The sequence below is a fragment of the Canariomyces notabilis genome (assembly GCF_033297395.1).
Source record: "Canariomyces notabilis strain CBS 508.74 unplaced genomic scaffold N656scaffold_13, whole genome shotgun sequence".
NCBI lineage: Eukaryota > Fungi > Ascomycota > Sordariomycetes > Sordariales > Chaetomiaceae > Canariomyces > Canariomyces notabilis.
The window spans coordinates 555602-579130 of NW_027041835.1; the positions used below are offsets into that span (position 1 = coordinate 555602).

At 54.8% G+C, this 23529-nt stretch overlaps 13 protein-coding genes across 13 annotated transcripts; 5 read left to right on the top strand and 8 right to left on the bottom strand.

Moving 5' to 3' along the window:
• Nucleotides 1-166: 166 nt before the first annotated feature.
• Nucleotides 167-2516, top strand: N656DRAFT_780097 (glycoside hydrolase family 125 protein). The gene has a single exon (XM_064815314.1). It carries the CDS (start codon nucleotides 263-265, stop codon nucleotides 2345-2347), a length of 2085 nt encoding a protein of 694 aa, XP_064669526.1. The 5' UTR covers nucleotides 167-262; the 3' UTR covers nucleotides 2348-2516.
• An 853-nt stretch (nucleotides 2517-3369) lies between these two features.
• Nucleotides 3370-6071, top strand: N656DRAFT_780098 (AICARFT/IMPCHase bienzyme). Its single transcript, XM_064815315.1, has 3 exons — nucleotides 3370-3886; nucleotides 3960-5442; nucleotides 5513-6071. The coding sequence occupies exons 1-3, from the start codon at nucleotides 3738-3740 to the stop codon at nucleotides 5666-5668; spliced, it is 1788 nt and encodes a 595-aa protein (XP_064669527.1). The 5' UTR covers nucleotides 3370-3737; the 3' UTR covers nucleotides 5669-6071.
• N656DRAFT_132465 (uncharacterized protein) lies at nucleotides 5683-6175 on the bottom strand. The gene is made up of 2 exons (XM_064808589.1): nucleotides 6151-6175; nucleotides 5683-6075 (listed from the first exon to the last, which is right to left on the bottom strand). The coding sequence occupies exon 2, from the start codon at nucleotides 6014-6016 to the stop codon at nucleotides 5807-5809; it is 210 nt and encodes a 69-aa protein (XP_064669528.1). The 5' UTR covers nucleotides 6017-6075; nucleotides 6151-6175; the 3' UTR covers nucleotides 5683-5806.
• Nucleotides 6081-7651, bottom strand: N656DRAFT_733084 (uncharacterized protein). Its single transcript, XM_064812677.1, has one exon. The coding sequence runs from the start codon at nucleotides 7221-7223 to the stop codon at nucleotides 6261-6263; it is 963 nt and encodes a 320-aa protein (XP_064669529.1). The 5' UTR covers nucleotides 7224-7651; the 3' UTR covers nucleotides 6081-6260.
• On the bottom strand, nucleotides 7317-7679 carry N656DRAFT_710675 (uncharacterized protein; the record flags this gene model as incomplete). The annotated part of the gene is made up of 1 exon (XM_064811693.1): nucleotides 7317-7679. One exon carries the CDS (start codon nucleotides 7677-7679, stop codon nucleotides 7317-7319), a length of 363 nt encoding a protein of 120 aa, XP_064669530.1.
• A 204-nt stretch (nucleotides 7680-7883) lies between these two features.
• Nucleotides 7884-9723, bottom strand: N656DRAFT_780101 (uncharacterized protein). Its single transcript, XM_064815316.1, has 4 exons — nucleotides 9579-9723; nucleotides 9453-9522; nucleotides 8882-9392; nucleotides 7884-8648 (listed from the first exon to the last, which is right to left on the bottom strand). Exons 1-4 carry the CDS (start codon nucleotides 9627-9629, stop codon nucleotides 8120-8122), a joined length of 1161 nt encoding a protein of 386 aa, XP_064669531.1. The 5' UTR covers nucleotides 9630-9723; the 3' UTR covers nucleotides 7884-8119.
• Nucleotides 9724-10237: 514 nt separating this feature from the next.
• Nucleotides 10238-12241, top strand: N656DRAFT_780102 (glycosyltransferase family 62 protein). Its single transcript, XM_064815317.1, has 2 exons — nucleotides 10238-11669; nucleotides 11729-12241. The coding sequence occupies exons 1-2, from the start codon at nucleotides 10572-10574 to the stop codon at nucleotides 11747-11749; spliced, it is 1119 nt and encodes a 372-aa protein (XP_064669532.1). The 5' UTR covers nucleotides 10238-10571; the 3' UTR covers nucleotides 11750-12241.
• Nucleotides 12176-13373, bottom strand: N656DRAFT_837470 (putative ubiquitin protein). Its single transcript, XM_064818829.1, has 2 exons — nucleotides 12894-13373; nucleotides 12176-12788 (listed from the first exon to the last, which is right to left on the bottom strand). The coding sequence occupies exons 1-2, from the start codon at nucleotides 13078-13080 to the stop codon at nucleotides 12469-12471; spliced, it is 507 nt and encodes a 168-aa protein (XP_064669533.1). The 5' UTR covers nucleotides 13081-13373; the 3' UTR covers nucleotides 12176-12468.
• Nucleotides 13374-13526: 153 nt separating this feature from the next.
• On the bottom strand, nucleotides 13527-17225 carry N656DRAFT_132593 (uncharacterized protein). The gene is made up of 3 exons (XM_064808591.1): nucleotides 17205-17225; nucleotides 13837-17060; nucleotides 13527-13815 (listed from the first exon to the last, which is right to left on the bottom strand). The coding sequence occupies exon 2, from the start codon at nucleotides 16866-16868 to the stop codon at nucleotides 13995-13997; it is 2874 nt and encodes a 957-aa protein (XP_064669534.1). The 5' UTR covers nucleotides 16869-17060; nucleotides 17205-17225; the 3' UTR covers nucleotides 13527-13815; nucleotides 13837-13994.
• On the bottom strand, nucleotides 16968-17611 carry N656DRAFT_132544 (uncharacterized protein). Its single transcript, XM_064808590.1, has 2 exons — nucleotides 17205-17611; nucleotides 16968-17067 (listed from the first exon to the last, which is right to left on the bottom strand). Coding segments are annotated over exons 1-2 (264 nt in total). The 5' UTR covers nucleotides 17468-17611; the 3' UTR covers nucleotides 16968-17066.
• A 2915-nt stretch (nucleotides 17612-20526) lies between these two features.
• N656DRAFT_798832 (uncharacterized protein) lies at nucleotides 20527-21007 on the top strand (the record flags this gene model as incomplete). The annotated part of the gene is made up of 3 exons (XM_064817807.1): nucleotides 20527-20602; nucleotides 20662-20807; nucleotides 20867-21007. The coding sequence occupies 3 exons, from the start codon at nucleotides 20527-20529 to the stop codon at nucleotides 21005-21007; spliced, it is 363 nt and encodes a 120-aa protein (XP_064669536.1).
• Nucleotides 21008-21213: 206 nt separating this feature from the next.
• On the top strand, nucleotides 21214-23133 carry N656DRAFT_780106 (uncharacterized protein). The gene is made up of 3 exons (XM_064815318.1): nucleotides 21214-21394; nucleotides 21454-22094; nucleotides 22157-23133. The coding sequence occupies exons 2-3, from the start codon at nucleotides 21694-21696 to the stop codon at nucleotides 22821-22823; spliced, it is 1068 nt and encodes a 355-aa protein (XP_064669537.1). The 5' UTR covers nucleotides 21214-21394; nucleotides 21454-21693; the 3' UTR covers nucleotides 22824-23133.
• Nucleotides 22941-23449, bottom strand: N656DRAFT_132931 (uncharacterized protein). The gene has a single exon (XM_064808593.1). It carries the CDS (start codon nucleotides 23316-23318, stop codon nucleotides 23055-23057), a length of 264 nt encoding a protein of 87 aa, XP_064669538.1. The 5' UTR covers nucleotides 23319-23449; the 3' UTR covers nucleotides 22941-23054.
• Nucleotides 23450-23529: the final 80 nt, after the last annotated feature.

Below are 23529 nucleotides of genomic sequence, written 5' to 3' on the forward strand. Positions count from 1 at the left end.
GTATCCCCTCAGGGGCCATTATCAAGGTAATAGTGGTACATACATACACGTACGAATACATTCCCATCCATCATTATCAAATAATGGGCAGGCAGTCCGGCTAAACATTTCTAGGCAAAGCTTTTCCGTCTTGGCTGGTTTCCTAAAGCGGCTCTAGACCCAACAGGTGAGATTGGATTCTCTACCTTTCCTAACGCAACCCATGCTGCCTTGATAATTCTTAATACGTGCGTGGTAGGGACGATATGCGCGCTGGGAAGACATGGCTCTCTTTAATGGCTCCCGACGGTGGAAAATCGTCGGCGTTGCAATCCTCTTGACCTTCGTGGTGTTCTGGCTAGGATATCAGACCCCGCTTCCCGCAGTTCGAAGCAAGCCATTCGACTTGCACACTGAACCGCGGCCTGAGGCGGAATCGTCTCACAGCGAGACCCAGCATGTCGAGGAGCTCCCTGCGCCCGAAGCGACCAACAACCCATATTGGACATCATCGAAGGCAGATGATGTTAAAGGTGAAACCAAGATCAACGGCGGCGAGATCGAGAGTACTAGTACTACCAGTAGCACTCCCTCCCAGCCCACGGTCGAATGTGTCAGCTTCCAGGACTTGCAAAGACAAAGGCCCGAGCCCTTGTCCGAAGGCTGGCGCAGGTTTCCTTACGTCCGGCCGCCGCCCGAATGCAGGAGATTCCGGCTCCCCTCGCTGGAAGCACTGATAGAGCGCCTGAAGAAGGCGATCCGGGACCCGGACCTGTTTCGGTTATTTGAGAACAGCTATCCAAACACGCTCGACACCATGATCAAGTGGCGCGGCTATGCCAACAAGACGGACGCGGCGACGGGCGAGCAGGTAGTCACGGACGAGGAGCTGACGTATGTGATCACGGGCGACATCGACGCCATGTGGCTGCGGGACTCGGCGAGCCAGGTGTACTCGTACTTGCCTCTGCTGGAGCCTTCCGATGACCCGGACTCTCTGGCAAGCCTTTGGCGCGGCCTCATCAACTCACACTCGCGCTACATTATCATCTCGCCTTACTGCCATTCCTTTCAGCCGCCGGTCGAGAGCGGTATCCCGCCGACCTTCAACGACGCTTACTCAAAGAACCACCCGAACCCCCCGTATAACCAAACACTGGTGTTCGACTGCAAGTGGGAGCTCGACAGCCTCGCTTCCTTTCTCCAGATCAGCGCCGCCTACTATGCGCGCACCGGCGATCTCGCTTTTTTCGGCAAGTACTCATGGGTGGACGCTGTGGAAGCCGCCGTCAACGCCTCGGCCGCCATGCGCCTCGGCACCTATGACGACGAGGGCCATGTACTCCCTTCAGCGTACACCTTCACCGGCTGGACAGACCGCGGGTCCGAGACTTTGACCAACAACGGGCTCGGAAATCCGGTCAAGGAGAACGGCATGGTGCGCTCGTCGTTCCGCCCGAGCGACGACGCGTGCATCTTCCAGCTGCTGACGCCCAGCAACATGATGTTTGCCGCCTACCTGGAGCAGGCATCTGTCATCATGCAGAAGCTGGCAGAGAGCGGCATCAAGGCCAAACAAGCCGAGGGCCTGATGGCGGACATGCGCAACCTCGCAAGGGGTATCCGTCGGGGCATTGCGCGCGACGCCGTGGTGACTCACCGCGACTTTGGCGACATCTTTGCCTACGAGGTCGACGGCTACGGCGGCGCCAACCTGATGGACGACGCCAACGTGCCCTCGCTCCTGGCCTTCCCACTGTGGAACTACACGCGCCCCCCCGCAGAAGTAGTAGCGGATCATCCGCGGATGTTCAAATGGATCAAGCACATTCCCCGAAGTAGCACCAGTCCTACTAACGTCAGCACCACCACCACCACCAGCGAAACGAATTCCCGCGAGGAGGAGGAGGAAGGGGAGGAGAAGGAAAAGGAGCACGACTACGCCAAAATCTACCAAAACACGCGCCGCTTCGTCCTAAGCACAGCGAACCCTTACTACGCCAAGGGCCCCGTCCTGTCCGCGGTTGGGGGCCCGCACCTCGGCCCGGGAAAAGGCTGGCCCATGGCGGCGACGGTGGCAGCGCTCACGGCGTTTGACGACGAACTGGTCGGGGGGTTCTTCGCTTCGTCACGGGAACGCGACGAGGCCGTGGCCGAGCAGTTGTTTGCCGTGCTCAACTCGACCAACGGCACGGGCGTCGTCCACGAGACGGTCAATGCGTGGGACGAGGCCGACTGGACGCGCAGCTGGTTCGGGTGGGCAAACGGGCTGTTTGGGGAGCTGATTATCAAGATTGCTGAGGATGAGGAGCGCAGGGGGGTGCTGGGTAAGGAGGACGGGCTGTTGGGTAGGATGTGGCAGGATTGATTGAGTGTCATTTAGCTGAGAGCGAGCTGGATCTTGTTTGCTTTGGATGTGATGTATAAGGCTAGGCAGGGCGTTTCGGCGTTGGATTGGATCATGGATTGACCTGATACTCATCTCTCTTGGACAAAGTATAAGTGATATATATACACATATACTTATCGAATCGACCCACTTACTCAAGGCTATCTCCCATATTCCATTGTCAGTGTAGGGTATGTTTGGTCTCCTACCGTATCTACTACCTTGTAACGTTGGAGCTCATCATGGGCTGGTGCCACGGGCTTGATCCGCCTTGATCAAAGAGGAACGAACCCGCGAGGATTCGAACTCTAAACTTCTCGAAGCCCGGTGATAACCACCCTCACCATAGTAGGGCTTCGGATTCATGGCAAGAAAACTGGTCACTTATGCACCAGAAGATAGGGACAAAAAAATTGGTAGCGTCTCTTTGAGTAGCGTGTCATCCTTAGTGCAGGGGCCATGCTAATCTTCTCTGTATCGTTTCAACTGTGTGGTGTTGAGTTAGCATTTTGCAGAGTTGCAGAGTGCAACGCAAGCCCATTAGGTAAAACTTACATTGACCAAATGCCCCGAAGGGCGATTGTGTCTCCCGACAGGAGCCCCTATAAGCTATCAATCACAGCTGCCCCGCCCGCCACTTGGTATGATAGGGCTGATAAGTACCCCGTAACACTCGTGATAAGCGCTATGGCCATCAAGTCTTAATACGCAGTATACTAGAACATCATTGCGCCCGTAATTTCCAAGAGTGCAAATTCAATGTTAGGAATTTCGCATGCTCTTCTCCAGCAGTGGGAAGGGGGCAATTGAGGGGAATTTCTTCGAGTCCAGATTTTCGGGGCGGTGCGCTGTTTTATGCGCTCGAGGGCACTGCAGACGCTAACAACCTATCTATACCTACTGTATGTATGTATGTACAGTACTTTACCCACTCTGAGCCACCTAAAAGGGCCCACAGCCCACCACAAAACTGAATCCATTTCGCATGCGGGGCAGGTCCCGGTCACGGCTAGCTCCCCCTCCATGACGGGGAGATGGAAGAGGGCGGGTGAGGTCCATGTGACAGGGCCGTGACGGAAGGAATTATTTTCAACCTCCTACCTTAGCTGCATGGTGTACTGTGTAGGCGATTTTCTGCTAGTTCCCGCCTGCTAAGCTTGTCCTCGTTTCATTACCTGCCAGTGTCCGACCGGCGCGGCAAGTCGCGATTTGCTTGAAGGCCCGAAGCATAGAATAAATACCCGAACAATCGAATCCAGCACGCCATTGACAGTTTGACAACCATCTAGCCCCTTCACACAGACGGTGTCGAGTATTGGCCCTTGCCCAAGTCTCACCTTCCCCGCCCCAACACACATATCCATCCACGATGGCTGAGCAACAGCGGATCGCCATTGTCTCGGTCTACGACAAGACCGGCCTCTTGGACCTCGCCAAGGGGCTTGTCCAGCATAGTGTCCGCATTCTGGCTTCGGGCGGCACCGCGAGGTTGATTAGGGAGTCCGGGTTTCCCGTAGAGTATGAGCTCGCCCTAGTCCAGTCTCGGCTATTGAGAGTGAGAAATCGCTGACAGCACACCCACCGCCGCAAGGGACATTTCCGCCATCACCAAGGCCCCCGAGATGCTTGCAGGCCGGGTCAAGACCCTTCACCCCGCGGTGCATGCGGGTATCCTGGCTCGCAACCTCGCCTCGGACGAAAAGGACCTCGCTGAACAAAACATCGACAAGGTCGACTATGTCATTTGCAATCTGTATCCCTTCAAGGACACAGTAGCCAAGATCAATGTCACCGTCCCCGAAGCGGTCGAGGAGATCGATATCGGCGGCGTCACTCTCATCCGCGCGGCCGCAAAGAATCACGCTCGTGTCACCATCCTTAGCGACCCCAAAGACTATGCCGAGTTTCTGAAGGAACTCGAGTCAGGCGAGATCAAGGAGTCCAGTCGAAAACTCTATGCGCTGAAGGCCTTCGAGCATACTGCCGACTACGACGCTGCCATCGCCGACTTCTTCCGCAAGCAGTACGCCGGCGACGGCCTGCAGTATCTCCCGCTACGCTACGGTGCCAACCCTCACCAGAAGCCCGCCTCGGCCTACGTCAAGGAGGGCAACCTCCCTTTTAAGGTGCTATGTGGTGCCCCTGGCTACATCAACCTCCTTGACGCCCTGAACAGCTGGCCCCTGGTTAAGGAGCTCAGAAAGGCCCTCGGGAAGCCCGCTGCTGCCAGCTTTAAGCATGTGTCTCCTGCTGGAGCTGCCATTGGCGAACCCCTGGATGCCGACGAGCGCAAGGTGTACATGGTCGATGACATTGCCGGCATTGAAACCTCTGGGCTCGCCCAGGCCTATGCTCGCGCTCGGGGAGCCGACCGTATGAGCAGCTTTGGCGACATGATTGCTCTCAGCGATGTTGTCGACATTCCGACAGCCAGCATCATCTCGAAGGAGGTGTCCGACGGCGTGATTGCCCCCGGATACGAGCCGGAAGCTTTAGAGATTCTCAAGAAGAAGAAAGGGGGAAGGTACCTGGTCCTCCAGATGGACCCTGAGTACGAGCCCAACAAGAGCGAGACGAGGACAGTCTACGGCATCTGCCTGGCGCAAGGTCGCAACGATGTCACAATCTCCCCTGACTCTTTCAAGACTGTCATCACGCCCAAGAATTCCGGACCTCTACCGGAAAGCGCGCTGCGCGACCTCACCGTCGCCACCATTGCCCTCAAGTACACGCAGAGCAACTCGGTGTGCTATGCTGCCAGGGGCCAGGTCATTGGTCTCGGCGCCGGGCAGCAGTCGAGGATCCACTGCACCAGACTGGCTGGTGACAAGGCCGACAACTGGTGGCTCCGCTTCCACCCCCGTATCCTGAGCATCAAGTGGAAAAAGGGCACCAAGCGTCCGGACAAGAGCAACGCCATCGACCTGCTGGCCAGCGGCCAGCTGCCCAAGTCTGGTTCGGAGCGTGAAACTTTCGAGGCCATGTTCGAGGAGGTGCCTGCAGCCTTCACCGAGGAGGAGAAGAATGAGTGGCTGTCCAAGTTGACTAACGTTGTGGTCTCGAGTGATGCCTTTGTAAGCCCTTCCTTTCATTACCTCTACTACTGTCGTAGAAGGTCCTCCCCACTGACTGGACCACCTTCAGTTCCCCTTCACCGACAATGTCTACCGTGCCGCTCGCTCAGGAGTTAAGTACATTGCTGCTCCAGGAGGCAGCCAAAACGATGTGCCCGTCTTTGAGACTGCGGAGAAGCTGGGCATCACGTTTGTTGAACAGAACATTCGGCTGTTCCACCACTAGAAACATTCATAAAACATACGGTGCTAGGGAGGAACAAAAAAAAAACCAACGGAGATACCCATCACCTGGAATCTGCAGTGCACTGAATGTACTATTAGTGAATCACCTTCGGGCCCGGTTGCTCCGGACATGATTCTATCACAGCCAAACATGGCGGGCACGGGCGTAAGCTGAATCAGGGGGGGGAGGAAAAAGTTCAACACTTCGATAGAGGCTTAGAGATGGAAGGTATTGTCCACACTTCGTACACCTTGGTAATCGATCGGTGATCTCCTTGAGCTCCACCATGCCTATCGGCTTATAAAGATCGCGCGGCCAACCGGGGTGCTCTGTCCCAGAATTGTTCATACCAGCACACGAGAGCCTGACGAATGGTGTATTGCACAACAGAACAACATACGGGGAAACTTGTGTAAACAGGACGGTAAATTAGTCCGACCAAGACTGATTGTACACAGCTAGCTACCTATTTGAGGACCTACCTAAGTCGTGTCTCAGGAACGGCCTGTCGAAACGGTAGTATGGTGGCAAAGCGCCAGGGGAAGTGATGAAGAATGTCCACGCGAGAAAGTGTCAATCGTACAAATCACACTTAATCACCATGCTCCTCGCCGCTGCCACCACCCCCACCACCGCCAGCAGAAGAAGAATCCTTCTTGGACCTCCTAAACTTTTCCCTGCCCGTCGCAAAAAAGGCCTCGACGATTCGCCCGTCAAAGGCGCGGCCGTGCATCAGGCGCACGCAGGCCTCGGCCGCCTCGCGCGTCTGGAAGCGCACGCTGACGATGCCCTCCTCCTCCTCGTCGTACAGCACCACGTTGGTGACGGGCCCCAGCTTGGCGCACTCCTCGCGAATGTCCTCCTTGATGTCGAGCAGCGCGGCCGGGTCCTCCTGCAGCTCCTGCAACGTAAACATGTGCCGCAGTATCACCACCTTGTCCCACTTGCCGCCTTTGGCGCTACCGGCGGCGGCGATGAGGTCGTTGGTGTGCAGCGCGGACGGCTCGTCGTCGGACCAGTCGGCCAGCTTGGCAGACAGTTTCTGCGTCTTTTTGATGATCTTGGCTTTGTCCTGGCCGTTGCGCCGGGCGTTGCTGCTGCTGTTGTCGCCTTCGCCCGGCTTGTTGCTGGCGCCGGCTTCGCTGTCGCCGTCATATTTGGTCTTTTTGTAGCTCGAATCGGCGGCCTGGACGCGCATCTTGGGCAAGGTTTCACCGGGAGCGGGAAAGCGGAACTCGGTGTCGTCCAGGAGCATGATGGCCATGTCGACCGACTGCGGCTTGAAAAAAACGATGAGGGCGTCGCCCTTGAAGTTGCCGTCGGCGTCCGTGTACATCTTGATGCGCGGCCGGCCGCTGTCAATCTCCTCGGCGATGACGCCGCACTTGCGTGAGAAGAGCTCGGCCACCTCGTCGACGGTGGCGTCTAGCGGGAGCCCCGTCACGTAGACGGCCGTGTTCTGTTTGGGCTGCGGCGGTCCCCGATTACCCTGCTGCCGCCTAGCGGCTTTGTTCTTGGTGTGATTGTCCTGCTGGCGAGCAAACAGAGGAAACATCGAGCGGCTGGTCAGTCTCTCCGCGGATTTCGGATGCGAGCATTCGGAATTGCTCTTTTCTCTTGACTCTTCTTCTGTCTTTCATGTGCTGGGCTATGGGAGAAGGAATGCGTGGCGGCGTGCGGGACGGCCGACGCTGCAGTTGTGCATGCGCGCGCAGCTTACCTCGCGGTCGTTCGAGTGGTCCATCTTCCTCTTTCTTCCCTGCGGGCCACCCTGTCGATCATCGTGGGAGTCATCGGCATTGGGCATCATATAGCCTTTCTGCTGCTCCTCAATCAGGGCTTCGTCGATGATGGGGATCCAGCGCCTCAACCCATGATCGAATTCGTACTCAGTCCCGTCGTCTTGCACTGCAATGTACTTGTTGTCGAGCTTGGAAAAAGATATGCGCTCATCTTGGTCGAACTCTTCTGGATTGGTCGGAAACGACCAGTACTCTGCTTCTCCTGCCATGGCGCTGGGTTTTGGCTAGAAGGGTTGTTGCTTGCCGCGTGGCGTATGAATGATGGAAGGTTCAAACGAGCTCACCAAGAACTGCGGATGACGTTCAATTCAAGACCAAGGGGCTGACGCAACCCACTTACCCCACCACAACTGCGAGATGGGTTACGGTAAGAATTACAAAAGGTACTGTACTTTGTAACTCTCGATACCATACGATACGAAGGATACGTAGCATTCAACTGTCGACAAGTACCATGTACAGTATCTGTTGTGCAGCAATCAACCAGAGGCCGGGCGGACAACTAGTATTCAGACAGAGAGCCGCTCTATTTGAGGTGTGCGACGCACATTCGTATCTGTCCGGGGCGTATAATACAGAGCCGGCGAGGTGCCTAACAGTCTCTGGGGCGTAAGGGGTCAAGGACCGTGTCAAGATTCTCCCATGCTACCTACTTCTTCTGCACCGTCCTCTTCACGCCCTCCACAAAGGCCTCAACGGCTTCACCGCCGCCAAGGGGAACAGCTCCGCCTCTGACGAGGCCGCGGTTCTCCACCTCAACGCCTAGGGCCTCGGCAATGCTCGGCAGACCCCCGTCCCTAAGGGCAATCGTGAGGGACAGAAGACTCTGGCTGAACTGCGGACTGCGGAGGACCTTCTTGAGGAGTGCGCGCTTTTGGTCCGAGCTCATAGCCTGCTTGGCAGCCTCAACAGATTCCGCGCCGGGCTCTCTGCTGATGGCGTCTGCATCCTCTCCCTGCTGGGACATAACGAGCACTGTCGGGGGAAGATAGCCCAGCAAGTTGTCGACGTATTCGTCGGTAGCCGCGTCGAGCATGGGAATAGTAACGGATGTCTCAAGGAGGTCGTTGAGCAGGGGATAGTCCTTGCCCTCGGTTCGGCCGCCAGAAAGCCCAGGGGCGCCCTTGAGGGAGTCGAGAAAGTTCCGGACCGCGGCGGCAGCATCATTGTTGCTTGCCCTGTCAATCGAATTAGCACCTGTGCAAGCATTTCCATATTGGAGGCCAGTGCGATGCCGCTTTCACATTGCTCTTCGCCAATTGTTCGGCGGGTCGGTGTCTAGAAGGTACATGATGACTGCAAGGTTTCCCCATGCTATGCACCATATTCAGCCCATGCCCCCGCATGAGGATGAGACTCCCTTGGCCCACACACAGCACGCACTTGTATCCATGAGGAAAATGTCACCTACGCGCGGGCCCCGTCTGCTCCTCCTTCCCTTGCATCCTCGCCTTCCTGCCGGAAGTCACCACCGGTGGCGTCTGGGCCGGCACCTCCATCACCGCTTCCGTGATGCCCATGTGGATCGCCGTGGCCCTCAACGTCTTCCATGGTCTCGTCATCGTCGGCATCCCGCCGGCTGTCGTCGTCATTGTTGCGGATCGATGCCAACTCGCGGTTCACGTCCACCTCCTCACCCTGCAGGAGCCTGTCAACCATCTCTCCAATCTTCAAATCTCTCGGGCTGAGCCAGGCCGGGTCTCCGCTGCGACCCTGGGGCTTTGACTGGAGCCAGAACATGTGTCTCTGGGAAGACGAGGAGAATTTGAGGACGAAGATGCGGCCGTTGGTCTTGGAGGTCGCATGGCTCGGGGCGCGCGTGTCGTATGGTACAAAATGGCCGTCCGTGGGCACCATGACCAGATCGAGCTCGGGCTCGGTGAGGGGCACGTTTCGAGGCCGCCAGCAGAAATGAATTAGTTCTGTGGTTGCGTCAGCCCTTGACTTCCAAGCACCAGGCTATTGTGCAATCGCAACTGTACCATCTTCGGAATAAAGGTAGATGTAGCCTGGCGTTGGCCGAGCTTTGACCTTGAACGGTTTTGAGGATTGCTAGCACTGGTCAGTTGGACAGTTGGTTACAGGCGGGGCTGGGGGAAGGGACAGACATCGACATCGCAAATGCCGGCCTTGAAGGTGATAATCGGTGTTATTGACATTTCGTACCGTGATGCGATACTGCGTGATTCGGGCTACTGTTGTCGTTGCCAGTGCACTTGGGGGGACGAATATAGGAAGCAGCTCCTGGAGAGGTGGCGAACTGTGTCCTAATCCTTTGATAACCGACGTAGGCAAGGTACGAAACAGCTCTAGGGAGGTTTGGAAGTGAGCTTGACAGACCAGGCTGCAGCTGACGTGGGTGTGCAGCTCTGACCCTGCCACTGTAACCACACTGTCCAATATACTGTATCTTCCATCAACTTGGTCACGATTTCAGGTCCTGGGCCTGATGAATGGATCTTGAATACTTGACCAGCACACATGTAGTGTATGCTCTCTCCTTTCTCATCGACCAAATGCCAGCCGTCGTCTCTGGAGTAACTGGTTTCTACGTAACTGACTAGAAGAGCATTGGAGCCTGGCTGAATACGAAGTACGAAGCACAGCCGGGGGTACGTACGGAGGAGTACGAAGTACATACCGGGAGTAAGGAGGTACGGATACAATTCTTACGAATCACAAAGCATTCGTATTGATCCACTGGCTGACAAGTGACCACCGGACGGCGCAATAGGTATGGTAACGCTTTGATTCCCGGTAATTATGTACCATCACCGCATACAGATTCGTAGGCTGAGTGAAACCCCTGTATCCCGCATCATACAAGTTGTCCTCCATTTCTCGGATCTCCTAACTTAACCTTCATCGCCAACTTTTCCATCTGACTCCAGAAACCACCGCCCGCTGCAACAGGGCACCGGTCGCTCTCCAGGGCCAAGTCCATCCCCTGAGCGCTGCTTCCAGCCTTCCTTACTCTGCCGCTGCGTTGCACAGCTCGCTGGGCGACGCTCGATGCGAAACAGTGAGCGCAGCAGCAGACATCGCACCGCGCTCCTTTCCCTTCTATGTACCGATTCTCCTGATCCATCCTCGACGATCCCATGGCGCGCCCCATGGGGCCGGTTCGCCTGAAGAGGACGAACCCAGTGACGCTGGTCCTTGGTGCTGCTCTTTGCATCTTTATCCTATACTTTGTAATAGGCTCTTCCGCTCCCGACTTTTCTCCTTCTCGCAAGGCCACGGCTGCATCTCACCATCTCTCGCCGCCAACATCCCCTTTCCGCAAGCCAGCCAGTGGCAGCAAGCCGAAACCGCCGCCCGTCGCGCATTACAACCTCAATAATGTCACAATCACGCCGAATCCGCTCGAGAACCGCGAGAACATTCTCATCCTGACCCCTATGGCCCGCTTCTACCAGGAATATTGGGACAACCTGCTCAAGCTGTCGTATCCTCACGAGCTGATCACGCTGGGTTTCATCCTACCAAAGACGAAGGAGGGGAACCTGGCGACGACGCAGTTGCAGAAACAGATTGCGAAAACCCAGAAGACAGGGCCAGAGAAGGACAGGTTCAAGAGCATCATCATACTGCGGCAGGATTTCGACCCGCCGCTTGCATCTCAGGATGAGAGCGAGCGACACAAAATGCAGAACCAGAAGGTCCGACGGGCAGCCATGGCCAAGGCCCGCAACTCACTTCTCTTTTCCACCCTCGGTCCGTCGACGTCCTGGGTCCTCTGGCTAGACGCCGATGTCGTCGAGACCCCGCCAACCCTTATACAAGACCTAGCCAAACACGACAAGCCCGTCATTGCGCCCAATTGCTTCCAGCGATTCTACAATCCGGAGACGAAAGCGATGGACGAACGGCCTTACGACTACAACAACTGGCAGGATAGCCCCACGGCGCAGGAGATGGCACAACACATGGATCCGGACGACATCCTGCTGGAAGGCTACGCGGAAATGGCGACTTACCGAGCGCTTATGGCGAAGATGGCCAAACCAGACGGTCTTCTCCACGAGGAGGTTCCGCTGGACGGTGTGGGTGGCGCAGCGTTGCTAGTGAAAGCCGATGTTCACCGAGACGGGGCCATGTTTCCCCCCTTCGCCTTCTACCACTTGATTGAGACTGAGGGGTTCGCGAAGATGGCCAAGAGGTTAGGTTGGCAACCGGTTGGCCTGCCAAATTACAAGGTAATGCATTCCCCCACACCGCCGCTGAGTGGCGGACCCGTGGCGCTGACAGATGACAGGTCTACCACTACAATGAGTGACACGCTATGGGAACCACAATTCAAGGTTGCCGCGCGGTCACTCAGATATGGTCTTCCCCCGGGAATTTGGACTAGCGCAGGTTCTGTTCTGTGCGTCTAGTTGTAGACGTGGAACGGATGTCGGGAGTTTGGGAGATCGGCCAACGTCACGATTTGATACCCCGACTTGTTTACGGTAGCATATACGGGTGTAGCCAGAAGAGGCAGAAAGCCGCTGGCCCCCGGAAAGCCTTCCGTTCTGCTGAGTTAGAGAGACCAAGGCAGACGGCCGATATCGCCTAGGTTGCGGAGTTGTAAGATACCATATGCCATGACAGCGTTTATGAGCTTAGATACGATGGCCGATTTCAGGTTCATATGTTGGGCTGACATTGTCATTGCTAAGTAACGACGCCAGGCAGGCAGGCAAGCAAGTGATGAGAAAATATACGAGGGTTGGATGCGGCGCTCATTATTATGCTGCTGCACGAGTCTATAGGAACGATGCTGTTGATGTCCTGCTGTAACTTTTACCCTTGAGTTCCACCGTGAGATTGCGCCAGTCACTCCGAAACGTCCCAGTCTTTGTCCCTTAGAAGATTAAATACCTGCTTATGGACGAAATACCTCGCCGGGCAACCACCAGGGCTCAAGCCGACGAAAGGAAAACCACGGTCTTAATTTATGACTCATCCACATTTTTCTTCGAGGATGAGTGAGCATCACCCTGAAATAGATTATCACTTCCCCTCATACCTTTTCTCATCGACCCACAACTCAACCAACCCCCTCGCCCCAAGCACGTCCCCCTTCTGCAGGAGCGCCGCGACATCCACGTTGAACGGTGACTCCAGCCCGGGCGTGGCGAGCAGCACCCGGATCGCGCGCACGCACTCGAGCACGCTGTACACGGGCGACCACGCGTCCTTGAGCAGGTCCAGGCATATCTCGCCTGTCTGCAGGTGGACGTTTGGGTGGACGATTGGGGTGGCAAAGGCGATCTGGGGCGGTTGGAGCGGGTAGGTCGGGGGCACCGTGATGCGCAGGAGCCAGCGGCCGTCTGGAGTTGGCGGGGTCGAAGAATTAGCTAGCTGCTTGGAGAGGGTTAAGATCGGAGGAAGGGGAAGTGCCGGGAAGGAAAGGAAAGGAGGTGGGAGGAACATACGGTCATAGCCATGCCCGACCCCTCGGCCGTTGATCACGGCCTCCCAGTTGAGCAGTTGATCCTCGCTGACGGGCCCGAGCCGCTCGATACCCTCCTCGCCGGCCGACTCGACATTGTTCCACGTCTCGAGCTCCTTTAGAAGACGGCGGATGGCGTTGCGGGACGAAGAAGACGACGCGGCCGACATCACCGGGCGGTCCGTCCGTTTGTCTCTTAAACTTTCTTGGACTTCTCGCTTGTCTATTTGCCGACTTCTGCAGTAGGTATTCGTACTTGTGCAGGAGCTATCCTTTCCCAACGGGCTGCCGCCAGTACATTACAATTGGGCAAAACGTCCGAGTCAGGTTATACAGTCCGATGGATACCAGTAGTTGAAGTTTCCAGTCGGATTTGCTCGGACGGTTTCGTTTTCCAGATGCCCCGAGGTCGCAATATGAGCGTGGGAATCGTCTTTGGATCACATAGGATACCACATGGCACTGGCTGGCTATTAATGCCCTGGCCCGGAGACGCGCCTACACCCGGCGCGTCGTGCGCCGCTAGTAGCCGAGGCTAGGACTGCGAAACGGATTACGTGTACTTACGAGTAGCGTTACAGTACGGAATTTACGAAGCTGTCTCACACCATACGGAGTATTGTACCTATCTTATGGTAGTCGTAGAAGTTTACGGAGTAGAGCTCTCTACAACGAGAATCCCACGACAGCTTCAAATGTCGCAAGTAATCTCGCAGTGTAATGACTAGCGGAGGTACTGGCGTCGCTGTATTAACTGCTTCGCAAATATTCCCTCCGCATAAACGATACATGTACATTGAAGTTTGGTAATCAGAATCATCGCTACCTGTGAATCATATGTCCGTCTCCGTCATGTCCACCCCCAAGCTGCCACCAAGCGAGGCACACTCTGGCACTCGAAATTCCTGTCCCAAGGCTGCTGCGACCTTTGTCCTTATGTTGCCGTCAAAAACTCCATAACGTTAGTTTGCAAGATCAAAATCGCAAATTCCTTCGTATTCCTACACGCGTATCCCCGTCAACTCAGTGGCGCACCAACGCTTTGACCCATGTTACCCGGTCGATTGTCAAATCATTCAAGTTGTCATGTCGCATCGCTCCCCTTTGATTTCCAAAACTGCACCATCCGGCTAAGTCGCTTGGTTTTGCTAGTCTTGGCTTTCTTCTCCGGCTCGCTATCCATCGAAACCTCGATCGACAGCTTGCTTCTCTCTCCGTGTGAGCTGCTTATGAGCCGGCTCAGACTTGCTAGGCTCGAACGTCTTCGGCCAAAAGCGGTCGAGGTGAACGACGCCGGCCTCTGCTGGTTGGCTAAGGGTGGGTGCCTCGCCTGCGGATGTTGAGCATACAGGCTGTCCCGGGTCATGGTTGAATTGCTGCTGGTCAACGAAGGAATATCATCGACCGATATCCGGACCTCTGGGCCGGGTTCTCCCATAAGTAACGATTGGAAATTGTCCTCTGAAACCGACGATGGAGCAGTCGAGATGCAATGGGCATCGTAGGACATTGGTGACCTCGGCGACGGGAAAGCTGAGGATTGCGTCATCGAATACGGGCTAACAGGAGCTAGCGATGCAGATGGGAGGTTGAGAGGGCTGACTTCGACTCGAGCTAAATCCTTCGGCCGGAAGACATGACCGGGAGACGGAGTGGTAGAACCAGAATTGTCATTTCCCGGAGACGCTGCCGAACCCGTCGAAATTCCAAGAGAATATTCGCCGGCGGCGGCCTCTTCACAAGTTGCTGGCTCGGCTGATCTAGACCTCGTAGCAATTGTCGAAGCTCGGTTCTGGAGCTGGCTACCATCAGTCGGCGGCAGCACAGTACCGTCGGCTTCGGCCTGGATTCGAGTCATTCCCGACGGAGCAGCATCTTCATTTGATTGTTTCGCCGCTGGCTTCTCCGCGCCCGGCGTCTCAACGACCGGTGTTGACTGTCCGCCTGTAGTATTGGCTGAATTGGTGGCAGAGTCTTCCTCGTCCTCTTCGTCCTCTTCGAATACGTCGGCCATTGTGGAGCTGCTTCCAAAACGCGGGAATCCGAACCGCCCTCCTTCAAAGGGAACCAGCTCCGGAGCACTTTCAGCTCGCCGGTGGTAATAATGCATTCCGGGGCCGGAAAATCGGCTCATACCCGCAGCACTGTGCAGCTGCTTCTTAACGTGACCTCCAGCCCTCTGTGCCGCTTCCCATTCTGGATTCCGTGGTAATGGGGTATTGAAGGGACCCAACGCCGCGTCTAGATCAATCATGGGGTATGAGGTATCCTCATCCGGTAGGGTACCGGGGCTAGAGAATGTCCTCGTCTCCCAAGCTTCAGGGCCGGGCGACTTGGTTAGAGTGAGGGCGGGCATCGACGGCTCCGGTTCAAACGACATGTGCATCGCCCCATCATTACCATCAACTACCAACTCAGTATGCCGCAGCAAAGGTGGTGTTGGCGTTCTTCGCTTCTGTTTGCCATACCGGTATTTCCCTTTACGCAATAAGATGGAGCCTGCCCATGTTTTGACCTTCTTTTGCTTCTTGCTTCTCTTTCTGCTGGCAGGCTTCGGAGCGCTCAATGTTCCTTCAGAGCCATTCAAACATGCATTTGGAGCGCTATCCGCGGAAGCACATCCTGGCAAGCTGCAGGGAGTATCGACAAAGTGCGGGCTATTGGGCTGAGAGCGAGCAGGTGATCCTGTAACAAAAGGGTCGAGCCCGAAGAAAGACCACTTCTTGGCTGATCTGGTGGGACTTGGGGTCGCCGAGCCGAGCAGAATGGGAGGTGGCAGAGAGCCCAACAAGGGAATCGAGCCTCTTCGTCGGGGTGACGGAAGGGCTCTATCCTGTTCCTGAGAACTCTGAGTCCGTTCCATGACCGCCCCTGCGGTGCTTGGTCGGCTATCACTGTGTTTTGCGCTCTGAGTGGAGCCCAGGGGGTGCTTCATTTCCCGGTCAGCATTCGGAAGAGAAATGATAGACGAAATGCTGCCAGAAACAGAGTGCCCAGGCCGAACGGTAGCGGTGCTGGAAGTATCGGTGGACACCAGAGACAATGGCCTTGGGATGTATTCCAGCGTGTCCGAAAATCCTACTCGATTTCGAACAGGGGGCTTGAAAGCAGGTTCGAATTGAACGACTGATGGCGATGTATTTTGAGTCCTACCAGCACAGGACTCCTGTAACGAGGAACTGGATTTCTCGGCTCGGACGGCCTTCTCTGTGGCTGGAAAACCTGGGCTGGGTGGTGGCTGGGCAACAGCAGGACTAGTCGGCGCACTGTTGACCTTCACATTCGGGGTGAATGGAGGGAGCATGATTGACGACAGATCGTGGCTAGAAATGGCAGCAGACCGACGGTGTGCATGTCCTCTTCGGGGTTTCGCAGTCGGTTGTAGCAATGGTGAGGACATTCCGCCGTCAGACTTGGTTGGACTGCTGTTGAGGACAGTAATGGCTTCCCCGTCACGGATGCTGCCCCCAACGAATTCGCTCCCTCCTCTGCGGTGTCCAAGGCCGGCTGGTCGGGCGAGGCCCGACCGCGGCGAACTGGGGGCAGATGGCGATTGCGGCAGGTTCAAAAATACGCTGTCGGGACCCGGTGTCGGGGGCAGAGAGGCGCCTGGATTAAACGAGAACACCGGCAACGTGGGCGAGCTGGAACCAGTTTTGTCAACCTCAAAACTACCCCTTGATATTGATTCCTGTGGCTCTATTGCAGAGCGCGGCCGCCTGCCGGTTGCCCGTGACAAAGATGAAGGCGCTGAGGAAGATGTTGGCCTCGCAGGGAAAACGAAAGGCGGGTTCGGTGGAGGCGCGTTCGGTCGCGGAGACGCCCGCGGATTTGCAGGACGCAGATTGCTGTCATTCACGGCTGAAGAGCCTGAGAGCTCCGGTGACGCCCCATGATCGAGACAGTCCACGTAAGGCGTGTCCATCATGATGTCGGGTCCAATTGTAGCCGCCATCATTCCAAGCCGCTCTGCGGCACCAGAAGCGATTGGCAGCTCAAATCAATGCGAACGACATAGAGTCCTCGAACTAACGATCGCCTGGCGCCCAACATATACCAGTCTGCGATCGCGGTCGAGGTAACGACGTTGGTCTGGTCGTGGTTCGGCCAATAGAGGGGGGTAATTAAATGATTAACAAACAATTGCAGCCTGCGATCTGGGAGATGTCAGCGATAACCGAGAAAGCCGAAAACATTGGGCCAGGCCAAGGGAGAAGGATGTTGCACAAAATGCGACGCAAACAAGTACCAAGGCAGGAGGTCGCGAAGAAGAGCGCAAAAGCCAGAAACCCACCATTGATCGACAACTCGGACGGCTCCAACTGCTGGGAGACAGCAACAAAGAATTAGGCAACTGAGATGCTGTTTCCAACAAGATTCAAGTATCAAAGGAGTGGACGGCCAAGGCCAGCGCAAATCACGAAGACTTGCTGCTGGGATTGAGCCAAAGTTTGTCGGGAGGTCAACAGACCGACGTTGAAGTGGTGAGAGAATGCAGAAGGAGAATTCAGAAGGGGAGGATGGGTGAATGAGAAGAGGGCGGCCAAACCCACACATTACACAGAGAACTTGGGTGGGGGCTGACAGGAACCGCAATTTCAGACAGTGCCAAGAAGGATTGTTACGGTGCGAATTGCAGTGGAGTACAGTGTGGGCCAGGGAGGCGAGTGCTGACGGCGGCCGCAAGCTCCGAGATTTGTTCAAGAACTAGGCCGCCCCGGCCGCTAAACGATAAGGCCTTGGGCTACTAGTATTTGGTGATGGGGCACTTTTGGTCGAACTTGACTCTGCGACAGTTGTACAACTACCTACCTGAGTGTCGACCGCAAATTTCAAGCCGATTGTATTCGAAAACGGTGCCCTAAGTTTGTTCACTCCTCCTCACAGTCCATCGTTACCGGACGAGGTTTCGATGCTCCCCCACTCACCCCCTCCCCTTCCCAATTCCATCTTCCCCTGAGAGTGAAGTTAGCGAAAGGCGAATGTTACTATCGATGTTATCCAGTTCGCTACTCGCGTAAACGAACCCAGGATCGTCGCATTGCGGGGAAACGATTAAGATAGCGTCTGGAAGTTAACCTAGCGAATTCCCCGCTCTACCGGGCTGGTGTTCAGGGCAGGAGCATTTAAGTAATGAGGACAGAACTGCGGTCATCCGGGTGAATTTCAACTGAAGCCGCTTCGCAGGACAGCTAGCACTCAACTTCATGATCCTAGGCTTACCCAGCACCATGGACTTGCTTGTCCCAAGTTTGTGTGGAATACAGTAATGACCCTCTTTCTTCCGTTATCAAGCCAATTTCGTATTCTGACCATCGCGAGATGGAGGGCTACGTGATCGCCTGCGCCTCATCGTATGCCGCGTTAGGTACCCCGCTATTACCCAAACTGGCTAAGATTAGGCCAATGTTCCTGCGGCCCGCCCAACTGCGTCCAGGATTCCATTCACACGCTAGCTGAAAGCTGGTTCTTGAAAGCCTTGGCACAAACTGACCTGGGAAGTCACCAACTGCTTGTCGAGTCCTGTACACACTGTGTATTTTCCTACTTGAGTCTTGGTTATACCTTCCCTACGAAGCAATGTCCTGTGAGAGTTCAATTCGGTCAACAGTGAGCACAGTAAAGGGTTTGCAAAGTACATATATATTGTATAGACAACCTGGACTTGGTTATGACTGCGATGCAATCGCCTGTTGTACAATACCTGAAGTGTACTGTACAGTACCGCAAATGGTTTGTCTGAAACTTCCAGGTTTGTACTGTTCTTACAGAGTAACTTGTTCAGATGGAGTAAGGACCTGGAGTCGCCTCCCAAGGCCAAAGGGGCGGGGTCAAATATCGACGGGGAGCCCCTCTACACTAAGTTAACCATCACCTATCCCGGTATCCCCGGAGGTTGTGTTGACGGATCAAGCGCAAAGTCACTCACAAGAATGCGAAACCTAAGGAAAGCTTCCCTAACCCTTTGCCAGAGACTACCTCGACTACCTAACACTCCGTATAGACACACTTCAGACCGAGGGGGATGTGCTTTTGACGAACGCAGCATCCCCTTGGGACTGCAGATAGCCCCTGCCATTAGATCGATCTCGGTCGTCCAACTAGAGGCTTGAAACGCCGTCCAACAGGGTGCGCACGGGCAAACTTGCATAACAGTCTAACGAACATTCAGCCAAACTAACGCAGGTGCTCTGTTTCGACTCCTTCGAGGTTCACACACCTCGAACTGCAAGGCTGCTGACCGATTACCTGGGCAACATCCATAACTGTCCGCTCACCATCGGACATGGAGTCTTGAAGCCTACATCAGCCTCGGAGGAGTCGCAATGTTCGCTGTAGGCGGGAAATCTTTGACTTGACACGACACATCTCAGCCCAAGTGACTCTGGGCTCCTATAACGTACCATTCTCAAGTAGGGTTCTTGAACGCCGTCAGATTCGAACACGACGAATGAGAAGCCGCAGATAAGCCGCACCGCCCTAGTTATAGAAACCTTATCGCTGCTCTTCAGTTTGATTCTTGGCCGTGTTCACAGTCTGACGGTTTTCAAGAACGGTACAGCCAGGCATTTACGATTTCCAAGTCGATTGCATGGAAGCTTTTCGTATTCTGCCATGGTCTAATCCGCCGGTGAAGCAGTTGCAATTGTAGGTACTTGTATTCTACGAATACCAGCATCATTGGCAATCACCTCCGCATGCCGAAGTTTCCTAGTGTACAATACGAAGTAAACGTCCACATGCAGCACTGGGTACCTGGTAATTTCCGAAAATGAGATGGAAGCTCGTTCGACCGTTTACACGAATCCTTCAGCCTGCGGTCCCTAGTCACTATCAGAATCATACTAAGACAGCTGTTACGAAGTACACGTAAATAAAGATTGAATTGATGGTTCCTGGCAGGGCTGGATGTGTTGGCTCGGTTGCTTTACTCTACACAGTATCCATACCTTCGTAGTGTAAGCCAAAACTCCAGATGTGTCCTTTCGGCTGTGAAATTGGCCAATTCTCGATGAAATGCGAAACCGGCCAATGGGGTCGGTTGGCAAGCGCCAAGATTCAATTTGTTACGCGATAATACACGTGTACAGTAACTACACTCCTTGGCTGGATTACTGTACAGATACAACCAGTATCAACAAAAGTAGGTACCCGTGATATCGCCAAGAAATAGGTTAATTTGACAGCTGACGTTGGAAAGATGATCTCAAACAGATTCGAGAAACATAATGACACTGTAGTAGTAATCAATTATCCGGACCTCAACTTCTATATGATTAATGTAGGGTATTGTAAAGAAAATGTCACATATGGATGATCATGCAAATACTAATGCTTCGTAACGGACAGGTACTTTACCTTGCCTTGTAATGTATCTGTATTTTCCGCCTCATTACGGCTACTCCGTGGTCATTAAAGTCCAGCCGCAGCTGAGCCCTGATCGATAAGATTGGCTGGCGGGCCTCCACTAGGAACCAGAAATTCTGCCGACCCAAACTTTTCAACTTCGGCAGTGTAAGCCTGACCGCCCTAACAATACAAGCACCTACCGCCTATTGCCCCAGCTGGGTCTTGCTCTACATCTGACGTCGAACGCACTCCCCAACAAACATACCATGTCTGCCGCAGAAGTCGAAAATGCGTCTACGCCAGCGGCGTCGTCGTCAAAGCCGTTGGGGATGAGAAAGAACGGTACCATACGCCCATGCTCCGAGACTGCTCATGTCCATGTGATGCTTACTAGGTTTCAGGCAAGCAATGGCACGCACCAAAGAAAGCCTTCCGCCCGGGGTCTGGCTTGACACCATACGAACAGCGGGCAAAACAGAGAGTAGCACAACAGGCATTGAAGACGAAGGAGAGGGAGATGAAGGAAGAAAAGGAAGCAGAGCGACAGGTGGGCCTCGCGAGATTGGCTACTAGCGATGAAGAGCCCGGCTAACTCTTGAGCTATAGAGACGGATACAGGCTCTCAAGGAGAAGAGAGAGGCCAAGGCGGAGAAAGAACGATACGAACAGTTGGCCTTAAAGATGCATAAGAAGAGGGTGGAAAGGTTGAAGCGCAAGGAGAAGCGCAACAAACTGCTCAATTCCTGATCGAACCGCGCTGGGTTGTGCTGGATACGGCTGGTTTACCCCGTGGCATACGGAGAAGCACTATGCGAAGATTGGGGACACCAAGGACAGCTCCTGCAAGAATTCAGGGCGGCTAGTCGCAGCCCCTGGATCGGCTCGGTAACAACCTGGAAGGTCGAGCTTTCTTCGCGGGGATACGTGGCAACTGACTTCCCGAGACGAAAACAGCGACGCCTGGGCACAGTTATAGGCATTCACCGCGAGGCATCGCCAGAATCCGCAGCTTCTGGCGTGATGATGCCCTGGAGTCCATCCAGAGCAGGGATTCTGGGCCTTTATCTTCCAGGACGACAGGGGTCAATTTCAAGTCCAGAACCTGCTTGGTCATGGCCGGGCAGCGACGAAATGGTACCAGATTTTAGAAAATGTTGTATCAAATTCGCAGGCGCGATTGACGCACATCACAGGTTTCCCTGTTGAGCCTGAGTTCAGGTTGTGACCATACACTGTAGTGTGCATAACTGCATAGGTATCACATGTCGTTCGCCATTCGGCCCCACCTTCCTTGGCGCTTTGCTTTGGCAGTTTGGCTCTCACCCGCCCACTGTTCAGCCTTCGGTGTCATTGTGCAACTCGTGACCCAATGACCCAAGTCCAGGAAAGCCAACAGGAAACCGGTTGACATAGGTACCTAGAGTATTTGTACGATGTCCCAAAATGGCAGCGATGTATATAAAGCATCATTGCCCGGTCGGCCGCGGCATCAGATAACTCGCTCCATATCTGAGATCTCTTCGCCGATCCATCTCCATCGCCGCCATTCGCAGCTCGCAACTAAGGAAAAGAATCGGGACACGCACAGCTCAGCTTCGCGATCTGCTATACCGATCGTCCAAGACAGGCGGTCATTTGAGGTGTTACGGTCCGAAGGGGTGACGCCAAAGCCCAGTCCGAACGCCAGCAGACGGACAAGCATTCTCCATGTCTCAACAGATGAACTGATGCCCACAAGCGCTGCTGTATCCTCGCCTGCGCCTGCGCTAGCCATCAAGGATTCGAAGGACGATGGGTTGGTTAGGCAGCAGCAGAAGGCTGCGGCCCAAGAGAGGTCAGTCGGCCACCAGGAGATCCCGCGCTCTAGAGCAATTGTGGATTGACACCCTGCTCCAGTGGTCTTCAACGCTCGCTCGCTGGCCTGGAGAATTTCGCCAATGTAACGACTAAACGTCTTGACGATACATACTACTCACTCGGGGAAAAGTTAAACGCACTTCAAGGCACAATTACGGCGCTGAAAGAGCTTGCTGAATCTTCGCAGAAGCTGAATGAGACCTTCAGCGCAGAGACAGAAGCACTGGTCGCAGACATCAACTCGCAGCTCGATGCATTCGGCCAGTTTGAGGACCAGCAGAGGCGGATCCAGTCACTTCAAAACCGCATAACTCTGGGACGAGAAAGTATTGCGCTGCTGAGCAAGCGGGTAGATGGCGTGCGCGAACGCATCGAGAGTTGGGAGCGCGCAGACAAGGAGTGGCAGGAGAGGACGAGGAAGCGGCTCAAGGTCGTCTGGATCGTCACATCTGTCGTCATCTTTGTCGTGGTCCTGCTGTATGTAGGCGCCCAGTATACGCCCGACAGCTTGGAAGCAACATCACAGATCGCCAGCGACGGGTCTAATACCCTGAGAGGCGTGGCCGAAGTGCAGGCAGATATGCTCTGGACCTCAAAGGAGGCGCCGACACAATGGCTCAGCATGGCGCTGAATGGAACGGGGAAGGGGATGGTGAAGGCTCCGTCTCCTGAACCAGAAGCGCTCCTTGCACTTGATGAGCTGTGAGTTGTTTCTGTGGAGTATGGGAACCTTCATATTGCGCGATACATTTTGAAGTCTGGCTTGGTTTCACTTACTGTAACGACTTGATACCCAGGCACAGGGACGGCGTAATACTTATGGTTGGAATCTCTTTTAATATAAGATATTTGAAACTAACACTATCTAGCGACAATATCAGAGCTCGGCAGCCGGGTTGGAGCTTAGAAGTGTTGTAGAGCTTCCATACTACATCTATTAGAGGGCTGTCATTCTCATCAGTTCCCTAGCTGAACCGACACGGATAGAGAATTCAAAATCCAACAAGATGACAACAGGATGGCTTCTCCGCCCAACTGCCTCGCAATTTGTGAAAGGCCATACTAACCTCAGAGACAAAATTTCCGGGTTTGGGTTTGACGGCCCAAGGATGCCGGCCACGGCGGGCGGTTGTAAGGTAGTGGCGGCCTCACCATGAAAGAGCAGGGATGTTGTGGAGACAGGGCCTTGCCAAGAATACATTCAGTGGGGAACGCAAGCTTTGGGCTGCTCTGCGCCACCAACCAGACGCTGGAATGCGTCATCGGGCAGCCAACAGGGCGAAGCGCCAAGCTACCTACTCTGGCCGACATCTCAAGGTACTGGTAGTTTACTGTACGTTACGCCAACGCTGGGACAGCCAGAGTAATAAGCCCAGGATAGTGGAATCGGAAAGAGCATTGTTTTGTGGCAG

Excerpts from the sequence above, each read along its gene's own strand:
- N656DRAFT_132465 (XM_064808589.1), bottom strand. The coding sequence starts at position 6,016 with ATGAACAATTCTGGGACAGAGCACCCCGGTTGGCCGCGCGATCTTTAT.
- N656DRAFT_780102 (XM_064815317.1), top strand. The coding sequence starts at position 10,572 with ATGGCGCGCCCCATGGGGCCGGTTCGCCTGAAGAGGACGAACCCAGTG. Across the intron at positions 11,670-11,728 it reads TTGGCCTGCCAAATTACAAG|GTCTACCACTACAATGAGTG; the intron begins GTAATGCATTCC and ends GACAGATGACAG.
- N656DRAFT_780098 (XM_064815315.1), top strand. The coding sequence starts at position 3,738 with ATGGCTGAGCAACAGCGGATCGCCATTGTCTCGGTCTACGACAAGACC. Across the intron at positions 3,887-3,959 it reads GAGTCCGGGTTTCCCGTAGA|GGACATTTCCGCCATCACCA; the intron begins GTATGAGCTCGC and ends CACCGCCGCAAG. Across the intron at positions 5,443-5,512 it reads TGGTCTCGAGTGATGCCTTT|TTCCCCTTCACCGACAATGT; the intron begins GTAAGCCCTTCC and ends GACCACCTTCAG.
- N656DRAFT_780101 (XM_064815316.1), bottom strand. The coding sequence starts at position 9,629 with ATGTCAATAACACCGATTATCACCTTCAAGGCCGGCATTTGCGATGTC. Across the intron at positions 9,523-9,578 it reads CCGGCATTTGCGATGTCGAT|CAATCCTCAAAACCGTTCAA; the intron begins GTCTGTCCCTTC and ends GACCAGTGCTAG. Across the intron at positions 8,649-8,881 it reads GGAGCAGACGGGGCCCGCGC|GGCAAGCAACAATGATGCTG; the intron begins GTAGGTGACATT and ends TTCGATTGACAG.
- N656DRAFT_132544 (XM_064808590.1), bottom strand. The coding sequence starts at position 17,467 with ATGTGTGGGTTTGGCCGCCCTCTTCTCATTCACCCATCCTCCCCTTCT.
- N656DRAFT_132931 (XM_064808593.1), bottom strand. The coding sequence starts at position 23,318 with ATGTATTCTTGGCAAGGCCCTGTCTCCACAACATCCCTGCTCTTTCAT.
- N656DRAFT_780097 (XM_064815314.1), top strand. The coding sequence starts at position 263 with ATGGCTCTCTTTAATGGCTCCCGACGGTGGAAAATCGTCGGCGTTGCA.
- N656DRAFT_733084 (XM_064812677.1), bottom strand. The coding sequence starts at position 7,223 with ATGTTTCCTCTGTTTGCTCGCCAGCAGGACAATCACACCAAGAACAAA.
- N656DRAFT_132593 (XM_064808591.1), bottom strand. The coding sequence starts at position 16,868 with ATGATGGCGGCTACAATTGGACCCGACATCATGATGGACACGCCTTAC.
- N656DRAFT_780106 (XM_064815318.1), top strand. The coding sequence starts at position 21,694 with ATGTCCCAAAATGGCAGCGATGTATATAAAGCATCATTGCCCGGTCGG. Across the intron at positions 22,095-22,156 it reads AAGGCTGCGGCCCAAGAGAG|TGGTCTTCAACGCTCGCTCG; the intron begins GTCAGTCGGCCA and ends ACCCTGCTCCAG.
- N656DRAFT_837470 (XM_064818829.1), bottom strand. The coding sequence starts at position 13,080 with ATGTCGGCCGCGTCGTCTTCTTCGTCCCGCAACGCCATCCGCCGTCTT. Across the intron at positions 12,789-12,893 it reads GGTCGGGCATGGCTATGACC|ACGGCCGCTGGCTCCTGCGC; the intron begins GTATGTTCCTCC and ends CGCCAACTCCAG.